Source organism: Drosophila mojavensis, unplaced genomic scaffold (assembly GCF_018153725.1).
Source record: "Drosophila mojavensis isolate 15081-1352.22 unplaced genomic scaffold, ASM1815372v1 contig_81, whole genome shotgun sequence".
Lineage (NCBI taxonomy): Eukaryota > Metazoa > Arthropoda > Insecta > Diptera > Drosophilidae > Drosophila > Drosophila mojavensis.
In genome coordinates, this window is record NW_025318907.1 from 686,032 (window position 1) to 698,154 (window position 12,123).

Consider the following 12,123-nt stretch of genomic DNA (forward strand, 5'->3'; position numbering starts at 1 on the left):
GAGCTATATAGCATCAGAAATGATTTCTTAGAGCATCATATCGAGAGCTATATATTTGCTTCCACTACTGCCGTTCCGTTCCGTTTCGTTCCGTTTCTTCGCACCTGCCAGATTACACTCTATTGCTAAGGCACTCTGTTGAGTGAGAGAGGAGATAGATCTCATATATATGTATTAGATTTCTCTCCTTCTCTCACTTTAAATTCATAGAAATACCTGTTAAAATGATGTAAATAAAACACGCATGATTTCATATTTTTAATTATGTTTGTTTTTTATTACAATTATTTAAATATTTTTTGTTGTTGTCTTTTCTTCCTCCAGTTTTTTTTTTCTTTAATGACTTTCTTGTGTACCATTTGAATTTCGCAATTGAAGTATTTTGCTTCTTGAATTGTTTGTAATTTCTTTTAATTTTTATTTTGTGTTTTCTCTTGTTGTTGTTGTTGTCTTTTTAAATTGCTACATAAATTTGCTTAGTCTAAATTTTGTTAGTGCGCTGCCATACATTTGAGTGGGATTCAGTTGTTACTTGATTTACGGATAGTGGATTTCATGATGGCCAAATGAGAATTATTAATTGCTAGAGTTTATAATTTATTTATAAATTGTTTAAATAAAATACACTTTAGTATATACGTTATATTAATATATATATAGCCAACGCATTAAATGCAATTATTTTGTTTTTGTTAAATCAAAGCTTACAATTTATAAAGAATTTAATTTACTTGTGTCATTTATTTGTTTTATTTTTTTTTGTTTTTTATTGTTTGTCATTTTGGTTTTACGCTTAGCCATACAAATTGTTAAATGTAAATCTCTAGTTTTGAATTCGTAATACATATATTTATATATTTTTCCATGTTTTTATATGTATTCAATATTTTTTGTAATTTTTTTTTTTTTTATTTATTTATTTATTTTTTTTTTTTTTAATTTTCTTTTTGGAATGGCACATCAATATAAGAAAATGGGCCCTAAATGTGTTTGACCATAGATTCTAGACTATTTGGGATATGATTAATGTTAGTCATAAATTGTAGATGATTTTTTTTCTGGCATTCGATTCGATCCGTGGAGGGGGGAGTGGCATATGCAGACATTAGTGGTAAATGCTATGACACAGCTTTTACTTTACATGGCCTAGAGTCTAAGCGCTAAGTGTTTAAAACTATCACAAAATACACGCACACACACACACACGTACATACACTCACACATCTACACACACGTACACAAACTATATACAGCATATGGAAGGCAGCACGCCCCCCTAGACCATGCCCTTGGACATCATGCGAACGGTGTTCTTCAAGGCCTGCCGCTTGTTGCAGAACCAAATGCGAATCACTTCGCGCTCGTAGCCCAGCTGATGGGCGAGTCCTGTTATTTCGGTGCCTGAAAGGAGAAGAAGCAGAGATACAGATGTCATACATTGCCCAACTCGAAATGAGCTTGATCCACTGAAAGTTACCACTCACCCGATGGATGCGTATTGCGCTCAAAGTGCGCATTCAACAGCTCCAGGGCTTGCGGCGTGAAGGAGGTGCGACGCTTGCGCTTCTTCGACGGCTCCACGCCAATGTAGTCGGTCAGATGGTTTTGTCCCGATTTGTAGCGATTCCAGTGGCTACAGAAATGAGACAGAGAAACGTACGTTTAGTTGAGTTTGCTAAGTGTTTGGCTGGACGTTGTGTGGAACTGCCTCCATACTCTCACCTCTCTTCGGCCTCCTTCATCCAGCGCTCCAAGACGGGCTTGATTTTCTGAGCACTCTTTGGTGTGATGTCGAGTTTCTCGAACCTATGTGCGTACATATACATATACATATACATATATATAGGAGGGATAGAGTAACTTAGTAAATGCCGTACAAACGTATGCGCGAAAAGTAAAAGAAACGTAACTAAAGTGCCAGGACATTGTCAAGTAGCATATATTTTTTTTTTCATTATTCTTTTTTTTTTTCTTTTTTTTTTTTGGCTGCAGGCCACGCAAAAAACATACGAAATTTGTTGTAGCTGTTGTAGTTGAAAGCTGCTAAAAAATATTGCTCATTGGCAATGCCCTGGCCAATCATAGAACTTGGTGTTGGAGTGGGAGAAGCGCATACTTATAATAATAAAGATAAGAAGCAGAAGAAAACAAAAACATAAAACAAATGTACAAAACAAATATGAGCTCTTGCACTTTAGTTAAGTTTCTTTCACACATAGTCAGGCACACATTCGCACACACACACACACACTCGCATACACACACATACATGTTCTGTTGTTGCGTCGACAGTTGAGCGGCATACATCTGCGCAGCGAGTGCACTGCTTGCATTTTGGCATTTTGGCATTTTGGCATTTTGGCATTTCGACGATGGGGACAGCCATGGCGACATGGGAGAGTAGAGAGTAGAGACGGTTGGCGATTTCAAAATAAACAAATAAAATAAATAAAATGAATTTTGCATTATTTTTCGTTTGTCACTGGTTTAAATAATTAACTAACTAATTAAGCATTATGTTCGATACATAGATATTTAATTACATCAATATAGTTAACATACAAAATATGTATACATACATATATGTTTGCATACCCACATATGTATGTATAAATATTTTGCTATGGTTTTTTATAGCTTGTTCAAAATGTCCTGGCACTCTAAAGATTGTTCCAGAAGTTTTTTAAAACTAATTAAAATTAAAGCGTTCTAAATTTGTTTCGATTGCAAAATAATTGTGTTTTTTCTTTAGATAAATTATAAAAATGTATTTCTGTTTCTCCTCTTTTGCCTGCTCTATAAACTTTATGAATTTCGTTATAATATTTGTATAATATTTTTATTAAATTATAAAAAATTATATGGGAATATATTTAAATTGTTTGTTGCTTAAAATATTCGCTAAATAAAATATTTTTCATTTTTTAAATCATAAAATTTTGTGTAAAAGGATGACGAACAAAATATTAGATTTTATAAAACAAAAAATAAACTAATACAAATAAAATTAAATAAGGATTACAAAATATGAATTTCTTTTTAAATATTTTATTTAAATTTTTTGTATATTATTATTTATTTAAATTTTGTATTTTCGCTCTCTTCGTATATAAGTAAATAAATATTTAAATATATATTTTGATTAAAGACTTGATTTAAATCATTTTAAAGTATATAATTGATAGAAAAATCCCAATAATAAAATTTAATATAATACATTTTAGAGTTTTTTAACATATTATTTTTTAATTTTTATTTTTATTTTTCTTAATTTTCTTTATATAAATATTATATATAAATATTTTTTTTATTTTGTCTGCCAATTATGATATATTCCGCACTTTTATAATTATGAGTTAAAAAAAAAAAAAAATAAATAAATAAATAAAAAATAGAAGGAAAACGAATTCAATTTCTTTTATTTATATTTACAATTTTTGCTTGCAATTCTTTTTGATATATAGAATATTTATTGCTTTGGTACTATATATATTATGATTTTGATAAGCCTAGTGGTATTTGAGCTTTATACCAAATGTAAGTAATACGAAATGAAACCTAATATCTTGCATTCAAATCTTAAAGGTTTGTAAGCTGACTCGCCTTGATCTAACTTTATCTCTATCTTTCAGTTATTTGATATAAATAATAAAAAGCTTCGTCTATGCATAGCTCACCTGCATATGGCACTCTGGCTGTACGCCGGTCCCTCGGTCACGGATAGCGCCTGGCCCACCTGGGTCTGGGTGAGGCCCAGCGAGAGGCGTCGCAGCTTGAACGCCTTGGCGAACTCCTTGATCTCGTCCAGGTCAATGCCGTCGACCACATTGGTGGTGGCCTGATTGATGGTGGGCTCATCTGGAAAAGCAAGTTGAGTTTGGCAGGGCATTAGTGAAGCACAAGCAGCTACTAACGGTACTTAAGTGGCTAGGCTAAACTAAAATGGCCGCCAGACGAGCTAACTGTTAACTGGACCGTCCGAGCGTCTCATAACGAGGCAATAACTGTCAATGCGAAATGACAACATTAATTGGCTACGAGTCGCACGCGGCTCTTAATTACAGTTAATTGCGGTAATTGCGAAATATTATTAGAGTGTCGTAGGTAAATTGATAAAACTCATTTGCCATAGCACAGGAAGACACTCGGAGGTTGTTGCTGCTGCTGCTGTTGTTGTTGTTGTTGTTGCTGTTGTTGCTTTTATTGCTCTGTCACTTAGGTCGTGTTATGCTTGTCTATTAGGCAAGCGGGGGAAAAGTTGGCTGGCTTTATCTGCTTAATTTGTTAGCAGCTGCTGCGTCGCGCTGTCTGCGAACGACACTCGCCAAACTACACGCACAGAAATTTGATTTATTTATTAATGATATGCAAGCGACAACAAGGAGACGGCAGCGACTCTGTCAGAAGACACCAGCACAGCACAGCGCAGCCATTCACTTGACTGTAACTGCAGCCGAGGCGCTTTAGCGGTAATTAAGATGCGCCAGCAACCAGCCCCAGTCCCTGCCTCAGTGCCACAGCCAGCCTGAACTGCCGCTGTTATCCTTGTCTGAATCCTTGCCAAGCCATAACTTGCGCTGCTGTCGTCGTCGTCGTCGTCGTCGTCGTCGTCGTCGTCGTCGTCGTCGTCGTCGTCGTCGTCGCTTTGTTGTTTGTTTGCCATCGAGCAGTGAAATATGTCATTAAATACGAAAACATCTTAAGTTTTTGTATGCATCAATTAGTAGTAATTAAGCTGCATATTGTCTGCAATTTGTATGCGATGCGACACTAGAGGGCTGCCATCAAGTAGCTAGCGAAGTAACAACTGCCATACGATCCTTACCCCTTGCCATCCTACCACCCCCTCCCACTCAATTGAGACTGAAACCTGTTAGCTGATGGCTTAGCTGATGCCTCTAGCCTGGGGCTGGGGCGGGGGCTGGCGCTGGGCCGGGGCGCTGCCTGCTTGTTGTGCTGATTGCATTTTTAATGCATCCAAAGTTTCAATTAAGCTCTAAGCGAGCTGCAAGCCTGCACACACACACATGGCACACATATGCATGAGCAAAACATGTATTGATAAGGACTCAGAGTGTTAGGGGTGCTCGCTTATAAGCTGTATTCAAATTGATTTTAGTAGATAAAGCGGGACTGTGCTACACCTAGCATAAAAAATTTACTGCTATACGGTAAACATATAAACATATCAGACATTGCAATTTATTTATAATTTAACTTAAAAATATTTTCAATATTTATTTAACTATAGAAAACAGACGAACAGCACATAATTACATATAATATTCAAAAATATTTATAAATACTTGATAGTCAAAAATGTTTAATAGTTGACTACATTTTGAGTTATAAAAATATATTAAGTATACGCCTTTCTGATGAGACTTCTAGTTATCCCTTCGGTACTTTTGAAAATATTTATGTTTTAATAATTTTCAATTTTAATTAAATTTTCCCCACAATGTTAATTTTGAAAAGTATGAAACCAAGTCGTCCCATCAAATAAAGTATTTTCAAAGCAAAACGGAAAATTCATGTATAAAAATATATTATTTGTAATTACGTTTTCAAGTGGCTCAACAGAAATTCGAGTAAAAATCTAAATATTTTCTTACGCAATTAGTGAAAATTCACAAAAGCCACAAACATACTCACACAAAAACACTCACACACACACTTACACATGAGCTAAATAAGCAAAGAGTTGGGATTTGGGCAAATGAAATTCAAGTGGCAATTGCAAAGTTCAATTCGAGCTGTTTTAGCTTGATAATGATGCAGTTGTCTGATGATTTGATATTTTAAGAGCTGGTGAGCAACGTGGCGGATGAATGATATTTATAATAAACACACACACACACACATGCACTCATCATTTTGGGCAAGTTTTTCAACATTAATTAAGGCAGTTCGAGAGCAGCAACCGAAATAAAACTTTGACTGTGTTTTAAATGAAAACAAGTCCTAACAAGTTAACTGGATTTTATGTGATTTCTAAAAGAAAATGCAGGCCAAGTTTAGAAGGGAAAGAGGCAGGAGTGGGTGAGAGGGAGAGCGAGATAGAAGAATATCTCGACTCCTGTGTGTGTGTGGAAAAGTTTCGCTGTGCATTTACACGATTTCTCACAATTTGGTTCATAATTGATGCAGCCGCGAGCTGCTTGACGCGCGCCGTGCCAAACTCCAGCGAAAGATTTTGCCACGCCAGAAGTTGAAAGATGTCAGCCGTAAGTGTTAGGCAAATTAGCAGCTGCGCTGAGCCTGTCACGCCTCGGCAACAAGTCGGCGAGAGCCGGGCAACTAAACTGATGCAACAGCCTGTCAGAAGGCTTTACGCCAACTTCTTGCGATTAGCTGGCTGAGTATTACCAGACAAATGTAAGGATATATGTATGTGTGTGTGAGTGTGTGTGTGTGTGTAATAAACAGTCTTGGCAGAGATTAGTTCTCTCTTCTTTGGCAAAATGACATGAACTGCATAGACTAGAGCTGTTACAGACATCGATGGCATTATCATTACTAAAGATTCCCTCTATACATAATTATTATATATAAGATTCCTTATATAATCCTATTTTACTGGCTACCTTGTAGCATTTAATTCTGTGAGCATTATCGGTCATAGTTCTAACAATGTGTATATTAATTAAGTTCTGTACAGTTTGAGTTGCTCAAAAGCTAACAGGATTTTTTGCATATAAAAAAATATATAAATAAATCAAATTAATTAAAAAAATAATACAAAACGAATACAAAATAATAAAAAATAAATAAATAAATAAATAAATAAAAATATATATATAAAATAAAATAATATACCATAAAATAAAATATAAATAAATAAATAAATAAATTAATTCAAATAAACAAAATTAGAGAGCATAAAATTAAATTAAAAAAATCAATATATAAGTTATTTATTTATTTATTTTAATTATAATTTTTTTAATATTTCTTTTTTTTTTATGAAATTTTTAACAATAACTTTCGGTTTTATTTCAAAAGAATTCTTAAGCCTCTTAATTACATATTATTAAAAAAAAAAAAAAAAAACCAAAAAAAAAAAAAAAAAAACAAACAATAATTTTAGATAAATAAAATAAATGTTATTTATTAAAAATAAATGGTTTTAAAATCTTTAGTAGCTAAAGGTTTTTCTTAAACAATTAATAATTATAAAACTATCGTATCACATCGTAAAACTAAGTATCGCTATGTGCAACAATCGAGAAATGAGCAACTCAACTGTAAAGAGTCTCAAGAAACTGAACGGCCAACAGATTTAAATATATATACAGTGTATAACATTAATATTCAAATTTGATAAAAATTTCTTTATTTTTCTTATAATTTTTGTTAGTTATGCTAAATATATACCCCCTTTGAAAAGGAAATTTTACCATACATAACTTACATTTTATACTTTTTTAATTTTAATTAATATATGATATTTTATTTGCATTTAAAGTTGAGAAATAAAATCAGCCGAATATTAATGTTACTCACTGTATATATGTTTAGCCTCTCCTATCTTAACTTATAGTCAAAAGTCGTATGAAAGAAAAGAGTCGATCTTTACTCACTCGGTGAATCCATGAGCAGGTCGTTGTCATTGTCGTTGCCATTGGGCGACAGCTGGGGCGGCTCGCTGCGCGAGGAGGGGCTGAGCTTCAGGGGCTGCATGAGTGAGACGCCCGACGTGGATGGGCCCGGCAGGGGCGAGTCGTCGCGCGGCGAGGCGGATGAGGCGCGCGTGGCCGTAGCCGTGGGCGGCCCCAAGGATTTGGTGATGGTTAGCTCGCCATTGGAGGCGTTGAGTCTGCAAAAGGGAAACGCTTATATAACCAAATATCTGTGACTGCCTCACCTAGAGTTGCTCACCTATTGATGCTGCTAAGTACGTTGCCTGTGGCGCTGGACGCGCTCACTGTCGCCGTGCAGCTGGTGGCCGTGACGGAGGCGACGCTGGAGCCGCCGCTCAGGCTGGGCCCGTTGCCCAGGTAGTCGCGGTCCAGCCGCGGCGAGCTGCCCATGTTGAGCGGATGCACGGGCGGCGAGTGCGAGCGGAACAGCGGAGATGAATAGCCTCTGTCGTTGCTGCCGCTGCTGCCGATGGCTGATTGAGTGGACGCCGTGGGCGTGAGCCGTCCGCCGGACACGTTGCCCGCTGTGCGCTCGTGCGGCAGATGGTGCACGGACGCCGAGCCGCCAGTGCTCGTCCTGGTCGCCGTCGCCGTTGGTGTGTGGGAGCGGCGCTCCAGCCGCTCGTGGTGCTGGCTGAGATTCATGCCCGTGGCGCCGGACGAGCCACGGCCCGGACTGTGCTTGGGCGACACGGCGGCCGACGTGCGCAGATTGTGGCCAAAGTGATGGCGCGCCAGCGCCGCCGAGGGCGGCAAGGCGGGCGGCGAGACGCTGCCGCTGCTATTCAGCTCCAGCGGCTTCAGGTCCAGCTGCGGCGCCGTCAGCTCATCCGGATGCCGCAGGCTGATCTGCGGATGCGACGACGCTGTGGCCGTCGCCGTCGTGTTGTGCAGATGATGATGATGCAGATGCGTCTGCGTCTCAGGCTTGATGTGCAGCTGCTGTTGCAGCAGGAATGCCGCTGCCGGCGGCGGCGGTGGGGCTGGCTGTTTGCTCGGCAGCGCCGGGCTGCCCACGGTGGGCGAGCCCGAGGGGGGCGAGCGCTCCGCGGAGCGTCGCAGGTCGGCGGCCAGGTGAGTGTGTGGCAGGTGACTCGCCGCGGCTGCGGCCGCTGCTGCTGCCGCCAACTGTTGCTGCTGCTGCTGCTGCTGCTCGCGTTCACGCTGCTCCCGCTGCTGCTGCTGATGATTGGCAGCGGCGGCCGCAAACAGCTCCGGATGCAATGCAGTCAGCAGCTGCTGCACGCCCGTCGAAAACAGATTCGGCTTCAGTAAATTCGTCGGAGTTTGGGCCAATTGCGGCAAGGCTGGCGCATGCTGCAGTGCAGCCAGAGGCGGAGCCAACAGTTCGCGTTGTTGTTCGCGTTGTTGTTCGCGTTGTTGTTCGCGTTGCTGTTGCTGCTGTTGTTGCTGCTGTTGTTGTTGCTGTTGCTGCTGCTGCTGATAGCTGGCAAAAGCGCCAAATGCATTGGGCAGAAATTGTTCGCTGGTGGGTATCTGTGGACTCACCGGAATGGTAAGTATGGTCTGCACAGCAATGCCTTGAGAGGGGAAGGGAGAGAAGAGATATAAGGAGATTAGAAAAGATGGAATCAATCAGACATCTCTGAGTGTAGAACTCTTATATAAAGGACTCTGATTCGAGAAAGAGCAGACAGAGCGCCTGAGAAAAGTCCTTAAGCAGTCTTGCATTCCGATATGCCGACCCGACTAAAAAATTTGGCTGGCTAATCTCAACTATCTTAATGTCAAGGTACTACTTTTTTCAATAGCAATACTATGCTAATGCTATCTAATCTTAACTATTTTAATGAAATACTACTAAAATATTTATAAATACTTTTATTTTTGTATTAATGAACACTACTATTTTAATAAACATTACTATATTTATGAGTGCTACTACTTTGATGAATACTACTATTTCATGAACAGAGCTATTTTAATGAAGACTACTATTTTAGTGAGCACTACTATTTTTATGAACACTACTCTTTTAAGGAATACTACTATTTTAATGAACACTATTAATTTAATGACCACAACTATTTTTATTTATATTACTATTTTCATGAACACTACTATTTTTACGCACACTACTATTTAAATGTGCACTACTAATTTTATGAACACAACTATTTAAAGGAACACAACTATTAAAAAAAAAAAAAAAAAAAAAAAAAAACTACTATTTTAATGAATACTACTATTGTAACGAACACTTCTATATTTATAAATATTGCTTTATTTACACTATGGATACTACTGTTTTTATAAGCACTACTATTTAAAAAACATTAAAATTTGTATAAATACTACTACTTTATTGGATACTACTATTGTAATTAACACAACATATTTCATGAACACTACTATTTTTACGAACACTCTATTTTAATGAATATAAATATTCTTATAAACACTACTCTTTAAATGTGAACACTTCGATTTTCGTAGACTGAACACTGCTATTTTAATGCCAATCAGAATCCTTTTCATGGCCGATCGATTAGCTAAACTCTTCAATTAGAGATTTTCAAAATATATAAATATTAAATTTGAGTGGAAAAACAGAATCTTGGAAGTTTCCATTATAAATCAAGGAAATTGAAATTTGCCTAATCGCTTTAGCCGTGGCTTTAATGGTCGCGGCCAGGCCGAGACTTTGTCTGTGATATAAGCCAAAGTCAAGTGAAGTCAACTATGTTATTGATATCCAACACAACTAAAACTAATCCCCACACACACGCACACACACACACACACGCGATGTGTACCCACCTTGGGCTGTGGGTATGAGCAGTTGGGCTCCTTGGACACCCTGCACCAGTTGGCCGGAGGCGAGTATCAGTTGGGGCATCTGCGCGCTCGCCGGCGGCGCTTGGAGCGCGGGCGGTGGCGATGCGGTCGCTGCAGCCAACACATTCGCCAGCGTCGTCGCGTTTAGGGCGTGGGCGTGCGGTGAGCTGCTGCTGCTGGGATTATCCTGCGGCTGTTGGCTGGCGGAATTGCCGGCTGCGCTGCTGCTGCTGTTGTTGTTGCTGTTGTTGTTGCCGTTGTTGTTGCCGTTGTTGTTGCTGTTATTGTTGTTGTTGCTGCCCTTTGACGTCTTGTGCTTGTTGCCGTTGTGGCAGCCGCCATTGTTGTTGTTGTTGTTGTTGCTGCTGCTGGGCGAGAGACTTGCTGCAGCAGCTGCTGCTGACGTTGAAGTGACTCCACTAGCAACAGCTGCTGCTGCTGCTGTTGTTGTTGTCACAGCCTCAGCGCCAACACTCAGATTCAGGGGTGAGTTGAACACGGAGGCAGCTAAGCCCTGAAGACTTGCCAGTGCCGCAGCCGTGGCGGGATGATGATGGGAATGATGTGAATGCGGATGTTGTTGTTGCTGTTGTTGTTGCTGCTGCTGATGATGATGATGCTGCTGCTGCTGTTGCTGCTGCTGCTGATGTTGCTGTTGTTGCAGAGTGGCCAAATTTTGTAATTTTTGCAAATTTATCATGTCTTGCACTGTGAACGTGTGAGAGAGAGGGAGAGAGAGAGAGAGAGAGAGAGAGAGAGAGAGAGAGAGAGAGACAAAAGGTAGACGAAAAATGTTTACATTAGTTTTTACAGCCAAAACAGTTGCAAAATTAGCAGAAATGTCACAGTCTCTGGCCTCTGATATAATCGAGCAGCCCTAAAAGCTGCCAGCACTAATTGCCAGTTTACTCGGCTGCAAGTGTGTGCGTGTCTTGCACAGAGATGGAAACTGCTGCCAAATGCCAGTTGATATAGCTTAGCTGAGAGCTTAGATTCGGTTGGGATAGATTGGACGTAAAACTGGCAAATGCTGAGAGCATACGAATTCATTATTCATAGCTCAAATACGTCATTTGACCTTTTCATCTTCCATTACACTCGACACTGCCCTTCATACGAATTTCACTTTATATAACCTAATCATATTTGCTTTCCATTCCATCAATTCTAATCCATTCTAGTCATTCTGCTTATACTTTGATTTAATAAATATTTTTTACTCTTGTACGAAAATGAACAATCTTAAATAGTTCAAATAAAATATATCATATAAAATAAAAATAATAAAATTGCTTTGCCTGAAGGCCTTTGTTGCTCTGGCTTAAAACTTGTTGTATAGAATTAATTGTTTGTAACAATAAATAATTAAATAAATAAATTGTTTAATATTTTCTATATAATTTGAGCTAAAATCCTATCATCATAATTCCATATAATTTTTTTAAGTCATAAAATATAATATTACAATTAAGCACCTGTATATAAAAAAAATATATATAAATAAAAAAAAAAGTTATTTTTTTAATTCTGAATTCTCTCTAAATTTAGCAAGCAGACACCCATTTTTGTTTTTCCTATATCAGAAAATTGATTTGCTTTGAGAATATAATTAGTAAACGGATATATATCATTATCTTTGAAGGAATAATTAAAGACTGCAGCATACTTTGATTTCCCAATG

At 38.4% G+C, this 12,123-nt stretch overlaps 1 protein-coding gene across 1 annotated transcript in view; it reads right to left on the reverse strand.

Annotated features, from left to right (window-relative positions):
* Positions 1–1,008: 1,008 nt before the first annotated feature.
* Positions 1,009–12,123, reverse strand: part of LOC6580355 (probable serine/threonine-protein kinase DDB_G0267686) — a 99,200-nt gene continuing 88,085 nt past the window's right edge. The window contains exons 4-12 of the mRNA XM_044011290.1: positions 11,091–11,150; positions 10,425–11,033; positions 7,882–9,184; positions 7,584–7,819; positions 3,678–3,858; positions 2,270–2,323; positions 1,723–1,806; positions 1,485–1,633; positions 1,009–1,401 (exon numbers count right to left, since the gene is read on the reverse strand). Coding sequence (XP_043867225.1) covers positions 1,277–1,401; positions 1,485–1,633; positions 1,723–1,806; positions 2,270–2,323; positions 3,678–3,858; positions 7,584–7,819; positions 7,882–9,184; positions 10,425–11,033; positions 11,091–11,150 — 2,801 coding nt within the window. The 3' untranslated portion in view covers positions 1,009–1,276. The remainder of the gene's footprint in view (positions 1,402–1,484; positions 1,634–1,722; positions 1,807–2,269; positions 2,324–3,677; positions 3,859–7,583; positions 7,820–7,881; positions 9,185–10,424; positions 11,034–11,090; positions 11,151–12,123) is intronic.